This window comes from Aegilops tauschii, chromosome 1 (assembly GCF_002575655.3).
Source record: "Aegilops tauschii subsp. strangulata cultivar AL8/78 chromosome 1, Aet v6.0, whole genome shotgun sequence".
Taxonomy (NCBI): domain Eukaryota; kingdom Viridiplantae; phylum Streptophyta; class Magnoliopsida; order Poales; family Poaceae; genus Aegilops; species Aegilops tauschii.
The window spans coordinates 39388444-39415396 of NC_053035.3; the positions used below are offsets into that span (position 1 = coordinate 39388444).

Consider the following 26953-nt stretch of genomic DNA (forward strand, 5'->3'; position numbering starts at 1 on the left):
CCTGCACCCTCAAGCAGTGGGACAGAGATCTCTTCCGGATGCGCTTCCCGCCCTCCTCCAGTGTTCATCCGTATTGGGGCAATTCCTGCTGGCGCTGTCAATATTATTCAACAGCAACAGTCATTTTTCTATCAATGGATGTTCAATGAATGGGTTTAATTAATTAGACGATCTTTTCTTACCTTGTATGCTCACCACTGGTGGCCGCTGCCGCCCCCAAGTTGCTCCTCGTCTCTCTGAAATTTGTTCAACAACTATGACCTGTCATCTACTATTCTCGGAAAGCACAAGGTGTTCACTCCGGTCATAAATGTCTTAAGCTTACCTTGCTGCTGCAAGATCCTTGCGGCGTTCCTTCCTATGCGTTCATACCGTGTCTTCACATCGTCGTCGCTATCTGAGGACTCCAACTCACTCTCTTCTTCTAAGGTTTTTTTCCTTTATCATTTGCATCGATTCGCAACATGCGGATTTGCCGTCTGGCCTCATAACCTCCTTCATTGATTACAATTGGCAGCTCTCTCTCCCTTACAGCATGCAGCGGAGCATCTGCAAACCAGCATTTTTCACATTAATCTTATTACACATTTTATATATACATATTCATGGTTATCATGTTTTTGTCTGACCAACACACCTGTCAAATTGACCACTGCCTGATTAACCTCGTCATCACTTTCAGATCCCGAACTGGAGTCATCACCATCTGAGAGTACAACGCAACGACCAACTGTTAATTCTAATTCAATGAACATTATATGCTCGAGGTGATGCAGCAAACAGGAATGAAATCCAAGATGATGTTGTTTACCATATTCTTGGCTCCGGGACCTCGATTGTGATAATTTTGTATTGTCTTCCAGGTGATTTCTTGAATCATTACTCTGATCCCGCATATCTCCCATTGTGTTAACAATTGCCAAGGCATGCTCTTGTGCAGTCCTGTCATATGGAATTTCATCCACCTCGTCGTACGTGTCATATACTGGAACTGCAGTTTCAGAAAACCAAACTTTATAATGTTAGACACATCTCTACATGTCCAGTATAATTTTGCTCATGTTTTGCAGTTCATTTTTGCTAACCTCTTGGCTCGCTGCAGTCGCTGTGACACTCTTCAACGACAAAACCCTGATTCAGAAGAGCAACCTGCCAACTGCTTGATATATGATCGTCAGTCGCATTGTCAGCCGCCTCAGTTGTAGTGCCCACGCATCGGCCCTGTGCACTCAAGTCACCATCTCCATGTGGTTCTCTGTCGTCTGCAACTTCTCCGTCCATAATGTGGAAGCCGGGGTCTGCATCGCCATATTGCGGTTCAACTGCTGCAAGTTCATTGTGTGCTGCAAACAACTGAAAGGTCCCGCAAATTGCGGTTTATTATGTAGCTCGAACGATACCATGGCAGGTCAAAAACATGTTCATTGGGACATCTTACCGAATCAGCTGTTGCAGCCATGAGGGGGTGCCACATCCATATTCGCTGTACCATATACGATTCAGGCCTCGTCTGCATTACATTATTTCATTTTACAACAAACGTTAGTACCTTTTACATACAATTATTTAAGATCGTACACGTCATGAGACTATATCTGCTGTCATTACCGGGTAATATCCTGGGTTTTTCCTCTCCAATTGTATCAATTTCCTCACAATCGGAGTTGAGTAAGCACAAATTCTTGGCAGCAGATTTGACCTCAGGCTTGCTGGTCCATAATCCACCCAGTCCAGCTGACAATACTGCGAACACAAGTGGGATTTATTAAGTAGTCACTCAAAATATCCAAACTAACTAAATTACTGTAACCAACTTTCTAGGTACGTTACTTGCCTGCAAGAAAAGCAAATGTCCACCTAGGATAGCCAGCTCGTCTCCATTTGCTACGTTTCTTTGATATCGGTCGGCAGTAATCATTATGAGATCGACCGAGTATCACGCAATGTTGTACTCGCCTATAGCCCATGGATCTTGCACAATGGGTAACATCTCTTCTGGTATTGTAGCAACTGACTGTCTTGGGCCCAACAACGTGGATACAGCTAGCAGAGTGGATGCAACCGCGAATGCTATGGTCTCATTCTCATCCATGCAACAAGGGTTTAGTGTGCTTATGACATACTCAAGGTCTGATACCTTCAAGCCTCCTCTTCCTCGCAGTCCAAGCAAACCCCTAACTTTCTTAACAAGCCTACATCTATCCACAGGTGTTCCAAATTGAACGATCCTACCATGACCACGTACGCCCAAGATCCTAACAGCATCATCATCAGTGATTGTTCTCACTTGTCCATCGGGCATTCGCAACGTCCTAGTTCTAGTGTCAACCCTACCTAGTAGGTCAGCGATGTAAACCCTATCTATCGGCCCGGCATATCTGTTGGTCAGCAAGCCGGCCATGCCCGTCGGCTCCATTGCATCATAAAACAAGGTACCTAAACCTAGGAAAGGCCCCGTGGCGAACATGGATCTGTAAGACGGCTCCCTTGGCCTTGTGCAGAACATCTCATCACTTCCGCGTTGCCTGCTCCTCTTCTTCGCGCGCCCCCGGGTGCGGCTCCCGGATCTTGGCCGTTTCAGCGCCCCCGGAGGCCTAGTCATTGCCCTCGACCGATCTGCACAAAGCACACGCGCATGCAACTGGGTTAGTTCATACATTCACAACCTGTAAACAGCCCGTACGGAACGAACCATTGGTAATCTACTTCATCGATGGCGGGAAAATCTTAGCCGGAGTAAGAAAGCGAGCTAGATTAGCTGCCAGAAAGGAAGGCCGGAGCAGAACAGAATGTACGGTGGAGTTAGAACCGATGCCAAAAGATAACTACTGGCCGGAGCACGGCCGTCGGAAGAGTATGAGGAAGAAAGTGTCAGGCCGGAGCATGCTTACCAGATAGGCAAGGCTTGCTTCCTCTGTCCGCCGGAGGTCAGACCAGATCTGGATTTTCCCCTTTCTTCACTGCTAAGCTCCAAAGCTAGAACAGAGACGTACAGTGCTCCAGGGGGGGAATGAGCAGGGGAGAGCTCGTGGGGTGCGGTTAAAGCCAGCCTCCGCCGTCACCACTGTTCCATCTACTGCCCCCCTCCGAATTTACTGCTTGTCTATGCAAAAAAAAATATTACGTAGACGCCTGGAAACCTCTCACAGCCACACATTTTGGACTTCATGGGCGGGAATTACCCCCACGCGATGCTGCTTGCGCCGCACAACAGTAGCGTTCCTTGTATATTTTCTGTTCGAACAAGTTTTTACCACCGACCGGTCGCTCAAATCCCCCCCCCCGGTGAAATTTCTTCATGCACGTGCGCTTGCATGCAGCACTCATGCATTGTGGTCCGTACTTTTTGCAAGTACTATATTGATACACCCATGTATATTTTGGGACCAGAACCCACACTGCCGGTACCCCTTTATATAGAAAGTTCATAATTGGGGGGTCCATCTCGAAATATGCTACTTGACAAAGACACAGGATGTTTTGCAATCGCTCCCTCTCACTCCTGTTGACCTTTTCCCTCGAGCTTATAGCATGTAAGGACAAAGGCATGCACATGCATGGACTGGTCTCCAATGCATTATTGTAGTTGCACAGTACGAGTCGTGCGCGCTTAACCAATGCATGGACAGTTCTAATCACCATCTGCATGTATATTATGGGACCACTGTTCCCGGTCGGATGCACTAAAGAATGCATGCAGTGCTTACGAGTCGCCACCGGGCTTGCGTGCGCTTAAAGATAGACCGTACGTACGAACTGATCCCATGACTACTAAAATACTTAAAACACAGCTATCTCAGTTCGCTCAGTGAATCATTCCAGTTTTTTGAATGGGAATGCATGTCACACAAATAAGCCTCGCTTACAACGGTTGATTTATACTGGTTGACAACAGCAGGCGTGCTTTACATTACAAAATTCACTACTACACTCATGATCCACTTACAAACATAGAGATCTATGTAGCAGACTCAAACTAATTACTGGTACACATGACAGTAACAAGGCAAAGGCATCTTTGCCTAAACTGAGTGTACTAGCAACAAGGGGTAATCAGATATTCTTTCTAGCACGTTTGGCGATGTGGCGATTGCTTTCCTCCACATCGCCATCCGCTGTTATCATCAGCTTAAGGGATTCATCTTGCTCCAGCTCCAGTTGATTAGAAGCTGGATCATGCTCTCCGAAACCTTCCTCTGCATCTGGATACCCATCAATCCCTTGATCCATCATATGCTCGGCAGGCTTTTGCTCCTCCCGCTGGTCGCCAGGCCCACTAACCTGCTGAAATGCTTGTACAGTAAGCATGCATGCACACTACATTCTTCACTAACAATCCCTGGCTTACCATGCACCCCTGTAGAGACACCGTGGAGATGCCTGAGTTCTCACGAATCGCAGGCTCATCCCCCTGGTTAACCGATGCTTCAGACACCTCCTCTGCCTGCATTGGACCACCATTCGTTCAGTTATTAACATCAACAACACTGTCATCTCAAGACAGAATAAAGCAAGCGGGATGTACCTGGATCGGATCGTTGCAAACCCTTGTGCAGTCTTCAGAATTGGTCAATGACAATGCAGGGTGGGAGACTTCTGAGGCTCCCATGAGGCACCTCTACAATGAAAATGGTTGAGCCGCTCGACGAGCCAGCACCACCTCCCCATTTGTACTGATTCGTCATTCTCATCCCGCCCATGTCGTTTGAATTTGAAACAAAAGCCCGCTCACCTCGCTTCAATGCCGGCCACACCAGTTTTCCAGCCCCATCTAACCCTGCACCTCATTAATTTTCCAGTAAATGGTTTGTTGGCTTACACATGCACCACGCCCCATGGTGACATGCCACAGGTTACCATGTAGTAGCGCAATTTTTCTATTCAGCCATAAGCAACATTTATCCAAGAGTTGCAGTTTCCCCAAATTCATATTCGTGCAACACCAAATTTAATTCCGCATCAAATAGCATCTTAAAATTTAGAGTTAATACCACAATTGGTACATAAACTTGTAGGAGTGGGAAAAGATCCATACAAAAACTAAAAAACCCCACAAAACTAGTAATCCAACTTGACTGTTGTAACAAATTCATACAAAACCACCCTGAACTGCACACGTGGCACGCCAAGTAGGCTCTGTCGGGCCCTGAAGCATTTTTTTACAAACAAACCCTCACGCTTTAGCAATTTCGCAGACAAGTCCATGCCCCCGACAGAAACCCCCCGGTCGTCGGCCCCGATGCAAACCCCTTCCAAAAGCTTTCCTTCTTTCGCCCGTCTTGTCCGCCTCATCTGCTCATGCTCTTGCGAGGCGACGCCGCCGTCGGCCTCATCAGTGGCGACACAAGGCGCCATGGAGCCACGGCATAGGTAACCCGGCGAGTTCCCTCCTAAATACATTAAGCACTCCTCTGCCTCCTCTGCCTCCTCCTCATCTGCTTCCCCTGTTGCCTCCTGAATGTTTTCACCTCCACTTTATTGAATGTACTGAAATTTGTGCATTTGCTGAATGTCTAAAGTAACTGAATATGCTGATGAAGCAGAATTACTCCATTTTTACTGAAATAACTGAATTTCGGAGAACTCCATTTATTGTGTGTGCTAGAGACGCCCAAAATTAAAAAAATAGAAATAAAAACAAAAAAATGTTTGGCCTGGGTCTCCGACCCAGGACATGTGGGTCGAGAAGTAGGGTACAATGCCAGTGCGGTAAGAGTATGAGCTTGTTAGTGCTACATGGATTAATCAACTTGTACTGCTCACAGAAACGCCCACTCACAGTCGCCCACTCCACTCTGAGTTAATTGCAAGGCAGTACCACAATTCGGCACGTTGTGACGAATCAGTACCAGTAGTCATTTTTTTTGCCATGCAGTGCCAACTCTAAGCCTAAGGGTTGCATAACTGTCTGATAGTCGTATAAGCTCGTATTGACCACGTATCTGACCGACCCGACCCACTTGTCAGGTGTCACGGTGGCATACCCACGCGCACCCGCTCGGTAACTCTCGCACCCGTCTCGGTCGCTCCATGTAGCCGGGTCCGGTCGATCCGAACCGGAGCCAGCCGCACTCTGTCACTCTCCTCGCCTCATCGCCCTCGTCTCTCCAGCCACCGCCGCCGCCGCTCGCCACGCAGACCGCCGCGTCCGCCACCGCCGCCACGCCATGGTCTTCGAGGATGAGAGCAGCGAAGACTTGTCCGGCCTGCAGATCTCCTCCGACGACGAAGGGATGCATTATCAGGTCACTGGTAGAGCTAGGGTTAGGGTTAGGTGATTTGGGGATTCGCGGATTTGATGATATGGTTTTCGGATTTGAGGATTTGCTCTCTGTAGATTCCTGCTAGCATTGAAGACCAAGACTACAATGACTTGGAGAATGCATCAGAGGGGCTTTGCGTGGAGCATCGGCTGCCAACTGTGCGCCGTGTAGCTCTTGAATCATTTGAGACGGGCAAGAGGTTTCTAGTTCGTGCCCAGCCCGTAAGATTCATGCTCTATTTATGTTCACTGTAATTTAGGTGTAATATAGATCTTAGTACTGATGATGAAGCACATAGTTTACCACTTAGTAGTTTTGATGCATCTAGTACTCATGCTCACTGCAATAGCTTAGTTGGCTTTGTTCACTGTAATATATTTATGGTTTAGTTATTTATTAGTACTTCTGATGATTATGGTCTTGATGCTTATGTTCACTGTATTATGTGTATGGGAAGCAGCTTAGTTGGCTGTGTTCACTAGTAATGATGATGAAGCAAATTGTTGACCACATGTATAGGTTGAGGCAGTACAGGTTGCAGTTGAAGTAGCATTGTTTAGTTGGACACTTAGTTGGCAGTGTAGTTGCTAAATTTTACTTGAGGTAGTATAGGTTGCAGTTCTGCAGTTGTCAGTTCATTTTTTAAAAGTGCCCTTTCATAATGGTAATTCTTCAGAGACTATCAATATAAGTGTTTGCTATATTGCAGGAAGCTGTGAATTGTGGTTTCCTTGCTTGGGTTGACGCAGAGTGGCCTCCCACAATGCAAAATGCATTGTTGAACCTTTGGAAAATGTTTGAAGACAGCAGGACTGCTAGGAGGAAGGATAACCTGGAAAGTTCACTTACTATCCACCACCTTAAAGAAGAGAAAAGGACAACTACGCTGGACAAACTAGTTGAAGATGTCCATCAACTTCTCAATGACCAGGAGGACAGGGTGTTGGATTTATCCAGTAGCAGTTTCTGTAAAAAAAAATATCCAGTAGCTGTCCTAACTCATTGACAAGTGGGACCAATTCACTTACAGGTGGGACCTATTTGACAGCGTGGGGCCAACTTGTCAGCTAGTTGTGTGTTTGATACTTGACTGGTTTGATGATTTTTTTTTAACATCAGAATTGATGAAAACAAGATCAAAATGCTCACTGGCAAAAATAGCTTCGAAACAACAGCTCCATCAAAATCCAGTTCAAAAAAGCATCTTCAAAATGATCACTGAACCACATAACTAAAAACTTGTTCAAGATAACAAAAGCAAACTTGTTGAACCACATAACTACAAAGTGAGACACATAATAGCACAAGCACAAGCAACTCATTGTCCCCAGTAGTAGGGGTCATCCCAATGCTCCTCCGCCTCTCGCCATTGCTTGAAACCTTCTCTGGTGGTTTCGATTTTCTTCCATGCCTCGTAGGTGACGTACGCATCTTTCGCTGCGTACTCGATGAGGTGCTTTGCCAGTGGGCTGATCCCCCATAGTTTGTGGTCCTGTTCATTGTTGATCTTCTGCTTCATTTTCTTGTAGGATGGGTGGATGAGGCTGGCTGCAAACTCAGCCAAAGACTGCCACCTCTTTCCATTGTTTGGAACTCTCCATTGGCGCTGCATGTCGACGAACTTGTCGGGGTTGATCTCCAAACCAGACAACTTCAGCTTCTCCTTGTCACCTCCAATGCAAAAGCCAACAAAGGTGTACAGCTCCTTCTCCTGCAGGAGCGGGCGGAGTTCCTTGGGCCTGCATCAAATTCATCTACTGCAGAAACTACACTAGTACAGCCAGTTCAGAAACTTCAGAAGTTCAGAACTAGTATTGCATCTACTTCAGAACTATTGCATCTAGTTCAGAAACTTCATAAGTACAGAAACTTCAGAAACTTGAGAACTACAGAAACTTCAGAAACTACTAATTAGACAGAAACTTCAGAACTTCAGAAACTGCACAAATGTATGTTTTTACCATTTGGTTGCCGCGGTGATGTGGTATACTAGGCAGAGATCCTCCACGCATAACTACAGAACTGCAGCCATTTGCGGAGGTTCGTCTTCGCTGGTATACTCGACATCAACGCCGATCGACCGAGGAAGCATGCCACCGAGCCTCTTCCTGATCTCGCGGATCCTCTTGCTGGCTTCGTCTGGATTGCTCGTGCATATGACATCCAGCGGCTCCTTCAGGTGGGTATCAACCTTGAGCGCCACGGTGTAGTCCAGCTTCTGCCCGGGGACCGGAACGTCGTTGTCGTCCACCATCGGCTCCTTGCCAGACGCCTCACCACGGTGATGCTTGGCAGACGGAGGGGAGTTGCTCCACGATGCCTCCGCCATTCGCTTGACAGACGGAGGGGAGTTGCTCCACGATTCCTCCGCCATTGCCCTCCTGACCAGCGATGGAGGCAGATGGAGCGGCAATGGAATGAGGAGGGAGGCAGAGGGAGGCAGAGGGAGGAAGATGGAGCGGCAATGGAATATGAGAGTTACCTGGACTGGAAGAAAACCCAAACTCCGCAAACTCCCTCTGCATCGTGGGGAGTTGCTAGTGGGGGGAGACATGGGGCGCACGGTTGCCTCGAAAAATCAAACGCCCCCGGCCCTTTGGTTTCTCGCAAGTGTCCAAACTCCGGCGTTCTCCTGTTTCTGAAACAAAAAAATAGCCATATTTTGCTCTAAAATTAATAATCACTCCAGACATATTAAGATATCAATCTTGAAGCACTAACACTCGATCGAGCAAGTTCATCCACGGGCTCAAGGATGGATACGAAGGTATGATTACCTGCCAAACCCTGTAGCTAGAAGCTGTTAGCTAAATTATTCGATTAGTACTAAATTTGGGTCTGGGTTCAGCACGCGGATACTGGTTGTTTTTTTGGTCTAGAAAGTTTAATTTATCATGGTTGCCCGTCAGTGTAATCCATGAGTAATGTAGTACAGAGAAATTGAATACATAGTAATCAGCATGGGGTGGGAGTTGTATCACAGTGTCTATGCTATGAAATGAGACCATGAAATCAGTCAAAGTCCTTAATGACTGCGTTGCAATTAACTCCTCCACTCTGTACGGTTCGCGTTCCCACTCACTGCATCAATATAACTCACCCACCCACCGCACCGCCCACCACTACCCACTCAACAGTCCCCACCCGCCGACCGCGTCGCCTCCACTCCCAACTCACCGCCGCCGGCCACCGCCGCCATGGCGAACATCGAGCCCTGGAAGCTCACACTGGAGGATCTGGCCGGCGACGACCAGTCGTTCCGCGCGCAGATCAGAGAGGTCTGCAGCTGGTTCCCGAGCGCAAAGCTCCTGCTCAGTCACGCGCGCGGCTTGGCCAAGCAGCTGACGGACGGCGAGAAGGCGTGTGCCTTCCCCAGAGGCCACGCTCAGGTGCCGCCGCCATCGTTCCTCGTCTGGGCAATGCGGGAGGCCATGCTCAGCGTGGATCCATACCAGCGAGCTAGGTGGTGGATGTACCGCTCCACCACCTCTCTCGCCCCGGTCCCCCTCGACGGCGACCCTGCGGACGCCGTCGGCGTCGTTGTCGATGCCTGCTCCAGTCGACCCTGCAGAGTACGCCTCTCACGATGACCTAACAGAGATGGTTGGCATCAGTGACGATGACACTAATGAGGTTGTGCTCCTTGCGCCGGCCGCCGTTGAGGGTGGCAGAAACATGCCCATCGACGCCGATCTCCTGCCGGACGTCGAGCTCCTGCCAAAAGAGGTGAAGGTCGAAGAAGAAGAGGAGGTGAAGGAGCCAGAGCAAAAGAAGAAGGGGGCAGTGAAGAAGGAGCTGAAGAAGGTGCGCCGCTCCATCCGCCTGCAACAGATGAAGACATGAAGAAGAAGAAGTGATCATTCTCTGCAACCATAGTAGTTAGGTATGTGGACCTGGAGATGATGTTCAACTAGTGTTATCTATTTTGAGCAGTTGCTGTTGAACTGCTGTTGTCTGCATGTTGCCTACATACTGTTGTTATCTATGTTCTCTGCCCATGTGCTCACTTTATGCCTAATATGCCAACATTCCAAATTGTGTGCTTGTGCTAAAGCTTGTACTGTCAATCATGTCAACATGAGTTTATTCTCATGTCAAATAAGAGAATCATTACAAGAACAAGCAAATGATTTCACCTCTCACATCAATCAGTTTGGAATGTTTACCAGAGCCAACGTGGCATGCCAAATGTCACCTCCAGAACTGTTTTGTATGAATTTGTTACAACAGTCAAGTTGGAGGACTAGTTATGTGCGGATTTTTAGTTTTTGTATGAATCTGTTCCCACCCCTACAAGTTTATGTACCAATTGTGGTATTAACTCTAAAATTTAACAACCGTATACATGATCAACATGACCAGTACATATTCAGAAAATTCAGAGCAAACATTTCAATAGGATGAAACTGGTTTAACAGATAACAGCTAAACATACATGGTACCTGGGTTACGTCTAGTCCTCAGATATCAAAAATAGGTCAGTAGGATGAAATTGAAATTTATCTTATTAAGATGGACACCATATAGCTCTTTCGAGCATTAAACCAGCCTTAGTTGCGCGGCCTTGTGGCAATTGTTCCTCCGGTGTCCTTCAACTCCACAATTCTTGCATCTTGCTGGTTTGCGTGGCTGCTTTGGTACATCTCCTCATTCGTGACAGGTTGTCCGCTTGTGTCCCTACTGCCTACATATCCCGCAGAACCTAGTTCTCTTACTTAAACCTTTGTATGGCGCCTTCTCCCTACTCATTGTCGGCCTCCCAACTTGCTTCCGTCTGGCAGGTGCCAGCAGGTTATCGATCCTATTTGCAGACTCATTAGACGAGTTGCTGTCATCGTTTCCGTCGTCGACTTGTGTAGCTTCGAACGGATTGCATACGTCGCCTCCTGATTGTAACATTTTCTGAACAGTACCATTGTCGGCTAACCTGTACTCCAAACCTAGGCCATCTCTGACATCCGTGTACAGCTTCATCTCGGCTGCACAGTGATTGAATAGTGATGTCAAGCGGTCGTAAGCTGCCACACTTGAGTCTCCCATGCGTACAAGCTCCATGGCTTGCTTGTACAGATTGAAATGCCTGAAACTAAATGGGTTTTCCTGAGCGTTGTCTCTCTGGTACTGCATCAGGTGGGCTGGAAGCACATCTCTCGCATCTCGTGTCCACCTTTTCACAATGTGCTTCTTTGGGATTTCTGTCACACGAATGAAGTCCATTACCTGCAAACGGGAGCATTTTTTTGGTCAGAACTACATCATGTAGCTGAGCAGGTCAGTTTTACAAAAACAAAGGAATCCTATATGTAGTCATGCTGTTTTGAATCACCTTCAGTATATGGCTGCACAACAGCCCCATGTGGGCAAACTGTCCGCACTCGCAATCAAATTCATCTCCACCTTCAATCACCGTCACCTTGTATGAGGTTTTGCACCACTTCTCCCGCCGTGCAGCATCTGTATGTATTGCGATATACTCTTTCCCTTTTTCTTTTTCTTCTACCTGATATGCACCACACTCATACAGTATATGGCCAAACTGCTCGAACATAGCTCTTGTGTAAATCTTCCCAGCGTGTCTCTCAGTTGCCATATTTGCTCGCATGAGTGGCCTCCCCTGCAACAAAAGACATCTATAAGTAATATATCATTTGATCATGTCAATATCACCGCCCCAAACGTTGCAATTTATTATTTAGTTTTGCACTTACAATTGCTGTCCGCTTTTCCTCATAATTTTCTTCTGACTCGCGGTCAAAAATTAAACTCATATACTTCCTCACAAAAACATGCATAGGGCAACCAGGCGGCGCGTAGTTCTTTAGCATGTGATTTGCGCTTTCACTCCGTTGTGTACTGGTCATTTTTGCACAGAACACCCCCTTGAAGTAGGGCTTTGCCCATTTGTGACGTATTTCAAACAAATTAGTCATGTAGTCATGACTTTTCAAGTTGTATTTCTCTATTAAGTACTTCCAGCCATCCTCAAACTCATCTATGGTTAGCATGTGGTTGACAACCTTGTGAAACTCTGGTTGAAAATCACTCTTCTTTGTGTACAATGGGCCAAGCGACTCTTTTGCCTTCTTTAGCACATGCCACTTGCACCACCGGTGAGCCGTGTTTGGCATGACATTACTTATGGCAACCTCCATCTCCCTGTTTTGATCTGCAGTTCATTCATACTAAACTCATTAGTCTTATTTGGACTAACTATTATACGGATTAGTTCTAAATTACACTAATAAATTTGCATCCAATCTTACCGGTAAGTATTGTTTGTGGCGCCCTCCCCCCCCCCCCCCCCCCCCCATTATCCTAACAAACTCTGAGAAGACCCACTCAAATGTTTCCTCTGTCTCATGCCGAACTAGCACACCAGCTAGTATGATACTCTGGAAATGGTTGTTCACTCCAACAAATAACCCAAATGGCATGTCATACAGGTTGGTCCTATAGGTTGTGTCAAATGTAATGACATCCCCAAAGAAGTTGTACTGGAGCCTACTGTTCCCTGTAGCCCACATCAAGTTGCTGATCCTGCCCTCTTTGTCTGCCTGAACTCGATACGTGAATTGTGGATCCTTTGAGCACAGATCATGAAACACTTCCATTGTTTTCCTAACATCATCTTCTGCTTGCTCCCGGCTTATCTTGCCACACAAATTCCGCAGAGCTCTTTTGGTAAATGGCACATTCTCCATCTTTCCAAAAAAGCTGCCAATAATGATGTAGACTTTTGACAAATTGACATTGTTCTGCCTCAACTGCTTCACTAAATCCTTGCTGTAAACGTCAATATGCTTGTGTGACGGCCAGTGTATTGTCTGGCCATATGTTTGTGACAATGCATGGTTGTGTCCATCTCGATGCTCTGCTATGTACCATCCATTGTCCTTTGTTCTCAGTAGTCTGATGAGGGATGGGCATTCACACTGGCACGAACGAGAATAGTCTGATGAGGGATGGGCATTCACACTGGCACGAACGAGAATTCTCAACGATTGGCTTCCCCTGACGAAACAATTAAACTAGTCAGCCTCTGTCAAGTGCGCTTCAAGTAATATGTAACTTATTTGATGCCACATATAATTCCACTCACTAAGATACCAGGCATAAGCAGCAAATATACAGTATTTTAAGTCTGCAAAAATTCATATTCAAGTAACACGAATTTAAACCGTGGACCGCAGATGAGCTTACACTCTATAGCGCACCCAAACGAGATACATGATGAACATGTACGGTACATATTGAGACAATTTAGAGAAGACATTTCAATACGATGTAACTGGTTCAACAGATAATAGATACGCATACATGGTCACCTTGAAATAGGAAAAAATTCAGTAGTACGAAATGAAAACAATATCTTATTTAATTTCCACACCATATATGTGTCCTAGCATTAAATATTGTTAATATATGTTTGGTCTATCTTTCCTCTTACCGCGCATCCACACACGATCTCTTGCATACACTTGCTCCTGTTCACGTTCAGCCTACTCTTTCCGTAGCGAATTCCAAACCCTTTCTCCCATGAGTATAAATTGTAAAAGTCGTATGCTTCTCCGAGGGTGTCGAAACTTGTTCCAATCTTTGGCACCATAACTATGTCTCTTGGATGATCCGCAAACTCTCTAATGGTTTTCTCCAGCGCCGTGATCCTGTCCGCACAAGGAGGCCTTCCTGGAGCAGCAGCACCTACACGCACCCTGCCCATTCATATCACGAACAATAATAAGGCACGGGTCACCAAGAGAATATCAGCACCTCTGAGCCAAAATGGTCCACAGTTACAGTCATTTCAATCAGTTAGAGAATATCAACACCGCTGAGCCAGATGGTGGGCATTTACAGCCAATTCACTTGAATTTTCATAATCCATCATCTTCAGAGTGCTCACCGGCGCAGATTAAAATCCTATGTTCTTTTAAACAGACAATCTGATTCAATCATATATTGTAAATCAACCATTCTATCATGTATTTACCATACCCAAAACGGAAATTCTTATATATAATTTTCCAACGTATTTTCATCGGTAACTACTTGCAGAACTCATTCAAACAATTGCACATTGGTACTACTAAATTCTCATGAAATTTATAGGCTAGGGGGTTCACTACCTTTGCGTCCATCCTGGTGTCTTTGGGTCCAACTGCTCTATTGAGTGCTCGGACCCCTGAGCCTTATCCCCGCAGGATGCTGCCGGCCGATAGATCTGGGCGTCCGCACTTGAACCGGCCGGAGCAGGAGCAGGAATCTCCGCCGGCGCGGCCACAGGGAACCGCACGGGCTCCATTGTCCCGTTATTTTCATTGACCTCCTCAAGCAGAGTTCTAATCATTCCACACAAATTCATCACGCGCAGAGTATAGATCAGCCAAAAAATCAGCGCAGAAACATGGTAAAAAATAGCTCACGTCGTAGATCCGTACTTGTTTATTGGCTGCAGCAAGAATTCCATGGTCGGCGGAACCCCTGCGAGATCGCCGGGCCGCCCACTCGCCGTCGCCGGAGTCAATTACTCCCCACTCTCTCAGCCTCACCCCCCACAGGGAAAAGATACAAATCCAACTTCACTTTCTTATCCACCGACTCGCACAACCACTGCATTTACTGCGTGCACTGCCGGCGCTTCCGTCAGCCACTGTACCTGTTTCACGGATCAGGACCCCGCCGACAACGTCGAGCCACGGCTCATCCATGGACAGTCAACGGCGTTCATCCCAGGCCCATCTGTCAGGTGTGTATAGTTCAGTATATATTCACTTCCCGTGCTCCCGATGGAACTGCCAACAGGCTCAGTAATTAAATGTATCGAATCTCATAGCAATTCTCGACGAACCTGATACCGAGCTCCTGTGCGCTCGCCATCACATACTCCGCGTCCCCATGAACGTTGCTTTCTCCTCCGTGGGCACTACTAATCTCTAATGTGTTGTGTGTCCGTTGCAGGCAAAGGAGATGGGCATCACTGATTTCATCGACTCGAAGGCGTGCAGCAAGCCCGTCCACGGGTCGACTACAGCTTCTAGTGCAGCAGCAACGTTTATGTGCTTCCAGAGGCTTTCGTTTCCACACACACGATGTATGCATTTCACACTTCCTTCGCAATCAACTTTTATCATTAAATTTTCTGATGAAGAGCAACTGTCAAAATAAACTTTTCTGAAGAGCAATTTTATTATTAATATTTTCAGGAGAATTTTGATTTAGGTGTCGGATTCGGGGACACAAATAGGCTCTTTTTTTCTGAGGAGAAACACAAAATGAGTACCTGGTGTCATGGACTGGCCAGTTTTCAAGCAATTGGGCTCATCAATCTCGAAAAATCTTGTGAATCCGGGGATTGACCGTCGAATTGGGGATCCATCCGACGCCTTGGATGATGCCGCTGCATCCCATGGAGCTGGTCAATGGCCGTCGGATCACAGGGCTGTACCTTTCGCGACTTAAAGGACAAGTCCCAGCTAAGCATCTCGCCGACCAGTGCATGCAGGGGGTAATTTTTTAACTTAATATAAGACGTTTTTACAGTTTACATTAAGTTACAGAAGTTGTAGTAAAATGTAAAACTTATGATGAATAAAGATAATTTACTTTAATAAATGGCAATGACTGTTTTTGGCAGGAGGTAATTTTGATGGGTTCAAAACCCACGAGATGTCATTCTCGAAGATCAATGAGGCTTTTCAGCTGCTGGAGGAAGGCAAGTCCCTAAGGTGTGTGCTACGTCTGTGATGACGTGCACGAGGAATTGCAAGTGTTGATCTGGTGAGGTTTGCCGTTGTTGTTAATTACTACTCTCTATGTCTAGATGTATAAGTCACCTTACGAGAACCAAATAATTCCAAAATACTTAGGCACGGTGCATTAACTCCTACCTCGTTTCTTATTTCTTGACATAAATAAAAGAATCAACCAATAAGAATTAACCCCATCAATTTCTCATTTCTTATGCTTTCAATGACTTAAGACTAACAAACGTAACATGCAGTGGTCAGTTTATTACATGCAATGCTATTAATTAGTAAATAGACATTAAGTTCTCTCGTTTTTTCCTCCGACTTGGTCGCAGTGCACAACCTAAGATGACTTATGCACCTGAACGGAGGGAGTACCATTTATTGTACATCTTATACACTGGAGTGAAGTCGACTCATAAATATGCGTTGTGTTCAACTGGGTCTCGCTCAACTACGAACTATTAAGTCTCGATTGATCCACCTCCCGGTTTTGTGCTCCTCGTTTATTGGCTTTTGTTTCGGGTGTGTCACTTTGTGTATCATGAAAATTCATCTGTCTAATATTTTGTGTTATAGATAATCTTTGTAAATGTGAGTACATGTTCTGCTATGTATTATGGCTCAGGGGTTGTGATCGGGATAGGAGTAGGAAAGGTCATACTCCACATATTTAGGCATGAAATGTCAAAATAGCATGCAGCGGACCGACCCGATAGGGCTCCAGTACAGTTCATCTCATTCCCGTGAAAACCGGCACCCATCACCCTATGCGGATATTAGCTCCTGAAGAGAAAAAAACCATTGAAAAACCTTACTATTGCTTGCTTCTGATAAAAAAACTAGCCGCGTATCTTTTCTAGACTGATCAAACACAATATATAGAAAAGAAAATATATTAGTATATTCGAAAAATGTTTATCCTTGTTTAAAAAGTGTTCATGTGTCTAAAGAAAAAGCTTATACATTGCAGTATTCATGTGCTCTCCAAAAATGTTCACGCATGAGGAAACAATGTTTGTTTTACAACGAAATGTTCATGCATGAGTAAAATTAAAGTTATGCACTTTCAAAAACTGTTCACACATTTCTCTAACAAACAAAACACATAATGAGAAAAAAATGAACAAATAAAATGATAGAAATAAAAACACAAAAAAAGTTTGACAAATAATTCTAGAAACCAGAAGAAAACCTGGATGGAGAAGGCGAAGCCATGAAATAAAAAAGAGTAAATGATAAAACTAATGGAAAAGAACGCTGGAAACCGGCTGAAAAATGAAATCAGAAAATGAAAATGAAATGCACGGAAAAAAGAAACCATACGAAAACCACTCAAAAAACAAAGAAAAACATGACGGAAAAATGAATAAAAAAACTGGTTTGGCCGATGAGCATCTTGAGGTGTGTGTTGTAGATAGGAACGAGGGTTCCCCTTCTAATGAGAGCTTCAATATCTCGCTTGACGCGAGATAGACGGTAGCCTCACCTCAAGCAGGCCTATCCTGGGCCGGCCCGATAGTTTTAGGTTTGTTATTTTCTTCTTTTCCTATTTTATTTTTCATTACATTTTTATATTATTAATATGTTATATACTTCGAAAATTATTTAATTAAAGGTTCGTCATGCACTTTAAAAATACTAACACAGTGTAAAACAATTCATGCAATTTTAAAATAAATTCATAGTATATGAAATTTTTCGTCACATTTTAAAATATTCACGTGTTTCAAAAATGTTTGTGAAATTTATAAAAATAAATATAAATGTATCGTCTTAAAGTAGGCGAGTGATAGCATTCGTGTTTTCTAGTACTAGATTGTAGAATAGCAAAATCACGTTCACTAAAATGCCCAATGTGATCCACCACTTCTTCTTTCTGTATAGCTCATATTTACGCGTTTTGAAATATATATTTACAGTCGCTAAAATGCGTAGTGGGCAGGCTTACTAGCGGTCACGCATGGCTCTTCACTCCCAAGAAAAGTAGCTTCACCCCTTGCGATTTTAGGCATAGAAATCAATTGATGTCACTCCTAAAGGGGAAAGTATTTAAAACACCTTGTTCCTTGCTTCGGGAAAACTACTTACTTGGCTCGGCGAGCGCGCAGGCGGCGAGAGGGCGCGCGGGGGCGGCGAGCGGTGCGCGGGCGGGGCGCGGCGGGCGCGCGCAGGGGCGTGCGGGGCGAGGTGCGGTGGCTGCACCTAAAATGTCACTCCCAAGAAAATGTTCATGAGTTACTATACCACTATATAGTGTACGAAAAATTTGGAATAACAACCGTTGGATGAAGCCGATCCGATGGTAGAAACATGCCAAATCCGAGTGTTGCTGACCATTGGATCTTCTCATCAGTTCACTAGGTTCTACCATGTGTACTATCTAGAAGATTATGTGGTTGGACTTAAGCCATCTGGACATTTTGCGTAAAACTTAAAGTACACTTCTACTTTATTCTAGACTCTTCCATACTCGTACTCTCCTAATTTCATTTTTCTGTCCAAACTATCACTCATTTTTACTTTGTATTCAAGGCTATTTACTTTCATAAATCATATTTATCTTTGTTGATAGAACAATAGCTTTATAATAGCCAGAATAGGTACCTAGACAAAACACACTCGATATATTTTTACGTGCTTTTGCATCTTATATGTCATGTATATGCCTCACAGTTCCATTTGCATGTTATAATAACAATATGTCTATCTTTGGTTGTAGTTTGATTATATGAGCTCTGACATGCTACGCACGTATAACTTACTAGTTGAAAAATGTTCGTGAATTGAAACAACAATGCACTTTAAAATTTATCCTAAATTTTGAAAATGTCTGTGCATTTTTAAAAGATTCATGAATTTTATTAAAAAATGTTCATGAATTAAACCACTAAAATAAAATAAAATACTTAGAAAATGAATATAAAATAAGAAGAAACTGGAAATAAATGAAAAGTCAGAAGCAAAGCAAAGCAAACCGGTAGAGAAAAAACCAAAACAAAAAGAATCAAAAAAACATGTGCGCCATATATACCTACTAATACTAATAAAGCAAGGTGTGTTTCGTCAATTTTTTCATCCGTTTAGCGCTGATTTTTTTTTTCTATCCGAGGTGGTACTAACTTCTTATGCCTTCGTCTATTAGAAAAAAAAAGTTTTTTCAGGATTTCGTATGTGGGACACACGTCGTAGCCCAACGAAGCCAGCCCACTTATTTTTCTATCCACGTAGCTCGGAAAATTCTATTTTCCGCACGGGGCAACAAATAGCCGGAGATTCGCACAGGACAACCAATAATGGGCTGGCCCAATTTTATTTATTTCTGTGTTTTACTTCTTTATTTATTCTCCTTCCCCTATCTCTTTTTTGCCTTCCAAGTTTAGTTTTCTTACAGAATTTATTTCATAAAATGTATAAAATTTAAATAAAATCAAATTTTGAAAAATGTTCAGAACTCTTTTTTTTCTATATTGAAGAAATATTCGGAACTTGAAAAAAGTATCCCATTTTTTGAAAAAATATTGTTTTTTAAAATTGCTCGAGGTTCCTAAAAAATGGTATTTTAAAAATGCTCCAAATTCGAAACATATTCTTGGTTTAGTGAAATTTTCATAATTCAAAATAATGTTCGCGTATAAAAGATAAACATTTTTGAAAAATGATATGAATTTTCAACACATGTTTCCGTTTCAAAAAATCTTCACAAATTAAAATAATGTCCATGCTTTTATAAAAAAAGTTGTTGTTTACAAAAAATATTTGTGAATTTAAAATATATTCATGTTTCAAATTTTGTTCCCGTTTTTCTGAAAGTGTGCATACTTTTCAAAAACCCTGTTCAGGATTTAAAAAATAGTCCATATTTCCTACAATATTTAGAAACGTCATACCTTAAAATCTCCTCGATTGAAGGAAAAGTAGATTGAATAATTCATGGGCCTTCTCCTGGCGTACAGTGATGTAACAAAACTCTTAAATGCCCTCGATCGATGAATGAAAAAATAGCGGATTGATTACTTCACAGCCGGCGAAACCGAGAAGCTAAATGTTCATTTTTCACATGCACACAGGGTTTTGCTTGCACATATAATTCTCACTAACTTTAAATGCATATTATTTTTTTCTTCCGTTGCAACGCACGGGCATATGTGCTAGTGTTTCCTTAATTGGGGTGGCACATGACCGCCCTATGTGTATTGAATATCTCTGCTACAAACAAACAATAGGTAATGTCGTGATGGACAAAAAAGTTTGCTGCACGAGTAAAAAAACTTTTACATTTTTATTTTGAAAAATTGTTCACGTGAGAAAATGGGGATGCTGTTCGTAAAGAAGAAAATTTAACTTCATTTCTTTGATTTAAATAGATTTTAGAAGAAAACTATATTAAGGTAATCTAAAACATAATAAAATGCAAAAAAAAATCTTGTACCTCAATTAAAATGGTCATTGTATGAAAAAAAATGTTCAGCTCATTTGTAATCATATACAGAGAGAACAATATTCATTACCTTTACTTTAGGTTTGTGGGTGATAAGGATGATCATTGGTGTTTCCATAGAGTTCTTCAATTTTCTTCCAAACCTCATGAGCGCTATCAATGATGTGATCATTTCTAATGCATTGTCACTTGTAACTCTTTGGATAGCATTGGTAGCTTGACCATGCATTGAGGTGTAAGTCTTGTTCTTATCTTGGAGTTGGACCGTGAGGACCTAGGGGAGGAGCACCATCTTGAAGGAAGCACTTAATGTTTCGAACCTACACCAAGGAACTTGTCAACCATCTTTTTCTTTACTTGGTGGTAAATTGATTGATTGTTATAGGTGGTTTTGTCATGGCAAGAGCCGAGAAGTGGAGTTGAGAGAGAGAGAGAGGGGGTAATTTCTTATGTTATGTGCTAGGTGGTAAATATGGTAAAGTCATAGGGTAATTTATTATGTTACCTATTGAGTGATAAATATGGTAAACTGGTAACAGAGACAAATTGGCATCTTACCGGTGGCGGACGCCCACCACTGATACTTGGGCAGTCCGGCCGTCCATTTTTCTCTTCCTTCCTTCCATCTACCTACCTAACCCTCCCTCCCCCTCCCCCCCTTTCGGCCCCTCAACTCTCTCAAACTCCCTCTCAGGCCAACTTCACCGCACGACCCCATTTTGTCCGGGTGTGTCCGTTTGGGGTAAAACGGACATACCAGACGACCCAGCGGCAGACCCCATTTTATCTTTTTGTCGTTTCGTGTCCGTTTCACCCCATCTCTGGATCAAAGTTGGTCTCGTTTTGAGGCCAAAGCGGACACAGACGGACACTTTCTGGCCACTCCTCGTCCCTCGGTCCGCTTGCATGTGCAGTGTGGCCTGCCTGTCATACAAATAAAAAGGGCCCACCAACCCACCCACCCACTGCTGCATGCGACGGGCGGGCTCGGCGAGCGCGCAGGCGGCGACGGCGGCGGGCGGTGCGCGGGCGGGCGGGCTCGGCGAGCGCGCAGGCGGCGAGAGGGCGCGCGGGGGCGGCGAGCGGTGCGCGGGCGGGGCGCGGCGGGCGCGCGCAGGGGCGTGCGGGGCGAGGCGGGCGCGCGCAGGGGCGAGGCGCGGTGGCTGCGCGCGAGCACGGCGCGAGGGCGGCTGCTGCCCCTGCGCGAGGGCGAGCGCGGCGCGAGGCCGAGGCAGGGGCGGGCAGGGCGAGGCGGGCGCGGGCGGGGCGGGGCGGGGCGAGGCGAGGCGTGGCGGGACGCGGCGTGGCGAGTTGGGGCGCCGCGCGGGCGGGGCGTGGCGCGGCCGGGGCGGGCGCGACGTGGCGAGGGGGGCGCGACGCGGGCGCGCGTGGCGGCAGGGGGCACGGCGGCGGGCGGGCGGCGGCAGGGGGCGCGCGCGGCGGTGGGCGCGGCGTGGTGAGGTGGGGCGCGACGCGGGCGGGGCGCGGCGGCGGGCACGCGCGGCGGCCGGCGGGGGCGCGCTTGGCGCCATGCGCGACGGCAGGCGGGGGCGAGCAGCGACAGGGGCGGCAGCGGGCTGGCGCGGCGAGCAGCGCGAGCTGGCTGCTGCAAGGTGCAGGCACGGCGAGCGCGCGGTGGCGAGCGGGCGAGGAGCTGAAGGGCAGGCGGACAATTTGGGTTCGATCGCTGCGCTGGGCGCCTCCAACAATGAGCGGACACATGTGTCCGTTTTGCTATCTATTGTCATCCCAAACGAACGAAATTCGGACAAAGTGAACGTCAGTTGGGGTCGTGCGGTGGAGTTGGCCTCAGTGCCTCGAAGTTGTGGTGGCGATCCGCCTGTCCGTGCGAGCGATGATGCTTCGATGGCAGATTCAGCGGGCACAGCAATGATCCAACAGGTGCAGGTCAACGGATCTAGCGGGCTAGTGGTGGCGAATCCAGCGGGCACGCGTGGTGGTGGATACAGCACGCGCGGCGGCGGTGTCAGCCTACATGTTGAGTGCATGCGTGCGTGCTAGCTTCCCGACCAGGGACAGGGCCGTACCGTGGAGTGCCGCTACTGTGCACTGGGAGGTGCATCCATTTTCTTTATTTCTAAAATCATACCAGTGACGGGCGAAAAAAAGGACGATCGCAATTACGTTTCCTTGTCAATGACAGATGGATATTAATGTCCGCCATTGGTAGTGCACGCCTCAGTGACAGGCATTATGTAAAGCACGCCGCTGATAGACTTTTACCGGGGGCGGGCGTGACTCTCATCACTGATGACTTATTAGTTGCAGCGGGAGTTTAGTGATGGACGACCTTGACAGCCACGCTATTTGCGCCCGTGAGTGCTAGCCAGTTCTTACAATCATTAAGTGAAATACCCAAGTCATAGTTCGCCCCTTAACTCGAGCAAACTTAGCTAAACTATCACTAGCTTTGTTTTGAGCACGCGATACATGAGTAATACAAGTTTGTCTAAGGCGAAATAAAAGTCTAATTTCATACACCAAGGAGGCATAAACTGAACGATCAACTTCCCCAGAAGATAACAAGGATACTGCCATACTTGAATCAGATTCAATTGCAACAGGCAAATCAGACCTTTGTATGGCAAGTGATAATCCTTCCAGGATCCCACATAGCTCAGCTTCTAGTGGATCTCTGCAAGAAAATAGTGATCTACATGCTGAGAAAATAACTGAGTTCTATAAGCAGTTGTTTGGTCCTCCAGAAAATAACTGTGTGTCTCTGGATGAGTCCAGGGTTGAGGATGTTCCTCAGCTCACAGTTATGGAGAATGATGTTCTGACGGCTCCTTTTACCGAGAAAGAGGTATTTGAGGCCGTTTCACAGATGGAAACTAACAAAGCGCCGGGCCCAGATGGATTTCCAGCGGAGTTTTATAAGAAATGCTGGTTTATCATTAAAGGTGATTTGTTGCCTTTGTTCAATGATCTGTTTGCTGGGCAGCTTCATCTTTTTCAGCTAAATTTTGGAACGATCACACTTCTTCCAAAGAAAACAGAGGCTGTGAGAATTGAGCAATTCAGGCCAATCTGTCTTCTTAATGTTAGTTTCAAAATTTTCACCAAGGTCGGGACCAATAGGCTCTCACAGATCACGCATGCTGTTGTGCAGCCTACCCAAACTGCCTTCATGCCGGACAGGAACATCCTTGAGGGTGTTGTGGTCCTACATGAAACGCTCCATGAAATCCACACGAAAAAGCTGGATGGGGTTGTTTTCAAAGTGGATTTCGGAAAAGCGTATGACAAAGTCAAATGGCCTTTCCTTCAACAGGCTTTACGCATGAAGGGTTTTGATGAGGCCTGGCGGCGCCAGGTAGAATCCTTTACGCAAAAAGGTAGTGTTGGAATTAAAGTAAATGATGATATAGGTCATTATTTTCAGACACACAAAGGCCTGAGGCAAGGAGACCCAATGTCCCCTATATTGTTCAACATTGTAGTCGATATGTTGGCCATTCTCATAGGCAGGGCAAAGAACGCCGGTCAGGTGGGTGGCTTGGTGCCTAACCTAGTTGATGGGGGTTTATCCATTTTGCAGTACGCTGATGATACAATCATCTTCATGGAGCATGACCTGGCAAAAGCGAGAAACATGAAGCTGGTGTTGTGTTTATTTGAACAATTATCCGGTTTAAAGATTAACTTTCATAAAAGCGAGTTGTTCTGCTTTGGTAGAGCCAAGGAGGAACAAGAGGCTTATAGACAATTGTTTGGTTGTGAATTAGGGGCTTTACCTTTTACTTACCTAGGTATACCCATTCATCATCGTAAGCTCACGAACAGAGAGTGGAAATGTATCGAAGATCGGTTTGAAAAGAAACTTAGTTGTTGGAAGGGCAAACTTCTGTCTTATGGAGGCCGGTTAATTCTTATTAATTCGGTGCTCACAAGTTTGCCGATGTTCCTACTATCTTTCTTTGAAGTTCCAGTTGGGGTCAGGAAAAGGCTGGACTTCTATCGGTCAAGATTTTTTTGGCAGAGCGATGATCTTAAGAGAAAGTATAGACTCGCCAAGTGGGATATTATTTGTCGTCCCAAGGATCGGGGGGGGGGGGGGAGTTGGGTATCGAGAATCTTGAGGTCAAGAACAGATGCCTGCTTAGTAAGTGGCTATATAAGTTATCAGTTGGGACTGATGCGACTTGGGCACAGATACTTCGTAACAAGTATCTGCAATCCAAAACCTTGTCACAGGTGACAATGAGACCAACTGATTCGCCATTTTGGAAGGGGCTTATGAGAGTTAAGTCAGCCTTCTTTAATAGAACAAAGTTTATAGTCGGAGCTGGTAACAATACTCGCTTCTGGGAGGACACTTGGCTTGGTGAGACACCTTTGGCATTACAGTACCCAACTCTATATCGTATTGTGCATCGCCGTGACGCGCTTGTGGCAACGATTATGCAGGCCACCCCTCTTAATATTCAGTTTAGGAGGGTGCTTGTTGGCAATAGATGGGAAGCTTGGCTTCATCTGGTGCGTAGACTGATGGAGGTTCAGCTACAACATCAGCCCGATCAGTTGTGTTGGAAACTTACTAGGTCTGGACAATTTACCGTTAAATCGATGTACATCGATGTTATTAACTCGAGTGTCATTCCTAACTCCAAACACGTTTGGAAAGTCAAAGTTCCTTTGAAAATCAAAGTGTTTATGTGGTTTGTCCATAAACAGGTTATTCTAACAAAGGACAACTTGGTTAAGCGCAATTGGACAGGATCTACTAGGTGTACTTTCTGTGATCGGGATGAAACCATTAAGCATCTATTCTTTGAGTGCCCGTTGGCAAGGATTTTGTGGCGCTCAGTGCAAATTGCTTTTAACATTACTCCTCCGAGTTCGGTCGGGTCGTTATTTGGAACGTGGCTGGATGGGATAGAGTCCGTTACAGCTAGACACATTCGTGTAGGAGTTTGTGCGTTGTTATGGGCAATTTGGAACTGCAGAAATGATTTGTCTTTTAACAGAATAACTACTATTCATTTTTTGCAGGTTGTATTCCGTGCTACGACGTTGATCCGTATGTGGTCCCTACTCACTCCGACGGAGGCCAGGGAGCGTTTGGTTACTGGATCTGTCCGGTGGGAGATGGTAGCGCGGGATATATTCAACCGGTTTGGATGGCGGTCATGTAATAGGATAGGCAATTAGTTTTCCTACCTTTATTTCTGCCAGCCGGTTGTGGCTTTATAACTTTTTTGTTTTCATGTCGAGGTCTATGTGAGCTCGACGTTATTTTCTTTTACGACTCTTAGACTTTGTTGAACCTATTTTATTTATATATGTGGCCGTATGCATCTTCCAGATGCAGAGGCCGGGGAGTCCCCCCTTTTCCAAAAAAAAAACATGCTGAGAAAATGATCTTGCCCTCATTGTCTCAAAGAATCATACCAGCACCAGCACCATCACTTGCTACAAACGAGCCATCAGCATTCAATTTGACCCAGCCATTAGCAGGAGGTACCCATCTAGCTTCAGATATCGCTTGTTGTGGTGTGATCGCCGCCCCAACATGCTGATCAAAAGATATATATCCCTTTCCTTTCGTTGGATCCATCTCCGAATTTAACTTGATGCCAATTAATTCATCCAGATATCTCCTCAAAAAGCTCACTGAGGACTCCATGACCGGCCTTGGCTTGTGATGCACAATTTCATTACGCACATACCAACTCCTCCAGAAGATGAGCAACACTTTAGTACGATCAATATCACATAACTGGTCGAGCACATGAAGGAGCCATTCCTTACCAGTGTTCACGAAGGAATCCATTGCTGGCAGTTTCCATACTTTAGACATTTCTCTGTACAAATCCCGACCTCGTTGGCACCTTAAGAACGGGTGGAAATTATCTTCTACCTCCGTTCCACACACCGGGCAGCCACTTATCGTTTCCAAACCAATTTTGTTCTTGTTCTTTCGTGTTGGGAGGGCATCCGTCGCCAATTGCGGATCGTCGGCGGCACATTACTCTTCCAAATAAGTTTCCAGCAGCTTCTCCCCCCAGAGCTCGAAGTACTGCTAGAAGCCAAATTTGCACCATGAGCTTCATGAAAAGCAAACTGATAAGCTTACTTGACTGAAAAAATTCCATTTTTACTCGGCCCCCAAGCAATCACGTCCTCGTCCAACCTAGGAGACGCCCGTATTTTCATTATCTCAATCACATCTGCATTCAAAAAATGCTGCTGCAGTAAATCTACCTTCCAAGACCCATTGGGATTAAGAAGGTCAGAAAAAAAAGAATGCGGCATCGGCCCTGTAGGGAAATAGGTTTGTACGAAAACGGCCATGGTATCCAATTGTCCCTCCAAATCCGGATGCTCCTTCCATTTCCCACCCTCCATATCAGCCCTTTTTTCAACAGATCAAGACCATGGCTGATAGCTTGCCAAGATGAGGATGCATTACCTGTGAAAACCGTATCCTCCAACTTGCCATAAGGATAATACTTCGCTTTAAGCACCTGGGCACACAT

At 45.4% G+C, this 26953-nt stretch overlaps 2 protein-coding genes across 2 annotated transcripts; one reads left to right on the forward strand and one right to left on the reverse strand.

The window, feature by feature from the left end:
- Window positions 1-6167: 6167 nt before the first annotated feature.
- Window positions 6168-7269, forward strand: LOC109782052 (uncharacterized). Its single transcript, XM_020340638.1, has 3 exons — window positions 6168-6245; window positions 6338-6484; window positions 6973-7269. The coding sequence occupies exons 1-3, from the start codon at window positions 6168-6170 to the stop codon at window positions 7267-7269; spliced, it is 522 nt and encodes a 173-aa protein (XP_020196227.1).
- A 3354-nt stretch (window positions 7270-10623) lies between these two features.
- LOC109782051 (protein FAR1-RELATED SEQUENCE 5-like) lies at window positions 10624-14565 on the reverse strand. Its single transcript, XM_073504289.1, has 6 exons — window positions 14390-14565; window positions 13711-13975; window positions 12640-13195; window positions 11972-12429; window positions 11590-11877; window positions 10624-11483 (listed from the first exon to the last, which is right to left on the reverse strand). The coding sequence occupies exons 1-6, from the start codon at window positions 14563-14565 to the stop codon at window positions 10941-10943; spliced, it is 2286 nt and encodes a 761-aa protein (XP_073360390.1). The 3' UTR covers window positions 10624-10940.
- Between the last annotated feature and the right edge of the window lie 12388 nt (window positions 14566-26953).

Bases quoted from the DNA above. Each gene is read 5' to 3' on its own strand.
- LOC109782052 (XM_020340638.1), top strand. From the start codon at position 6,168: ATGGTCTTCGAGGATGAGAGCAGCGAAGACTTGTCCGGCCTGCAGATC. The intron at 6,246-6,337 runs GTCACTGGTAGA...TGCTCTCTGTAG, and splicing joins ACGAAGGGATGCATTATCAG to ATTCCTGCTAGCATTGAAGA. The intron at 6,485-6,972 runs GTAAGATTCATG...GCTATATTGCAG, and splicing joins TTCTAGTTCGTGCCCAGCCC to GAAGCTGTGAATTGTGGTTT.
- LOC109782051 (XM_073504289.1), bottom strand. From the start codon at position 14,565: ATGGAGCCCGTGCGGTTCCCTGTGGCCGCGCCGGCGGAGATTCCTGCT. The intron at 13,976-14,389 runs GTAGTGAACCCC...ATGAATGGGCAG, and splicing joins ACACCAGGATGGACGCAAAG to GGTGCGTGTAGGTGCTGCTG. The intron at 13,196-13,710 runs GTAAGAGGAAAG...CGTTCGTGCCAG, and splicing joins AGATCGTGTGTGGATGCGCG to TGTGAATGCCCATCCCTCAT.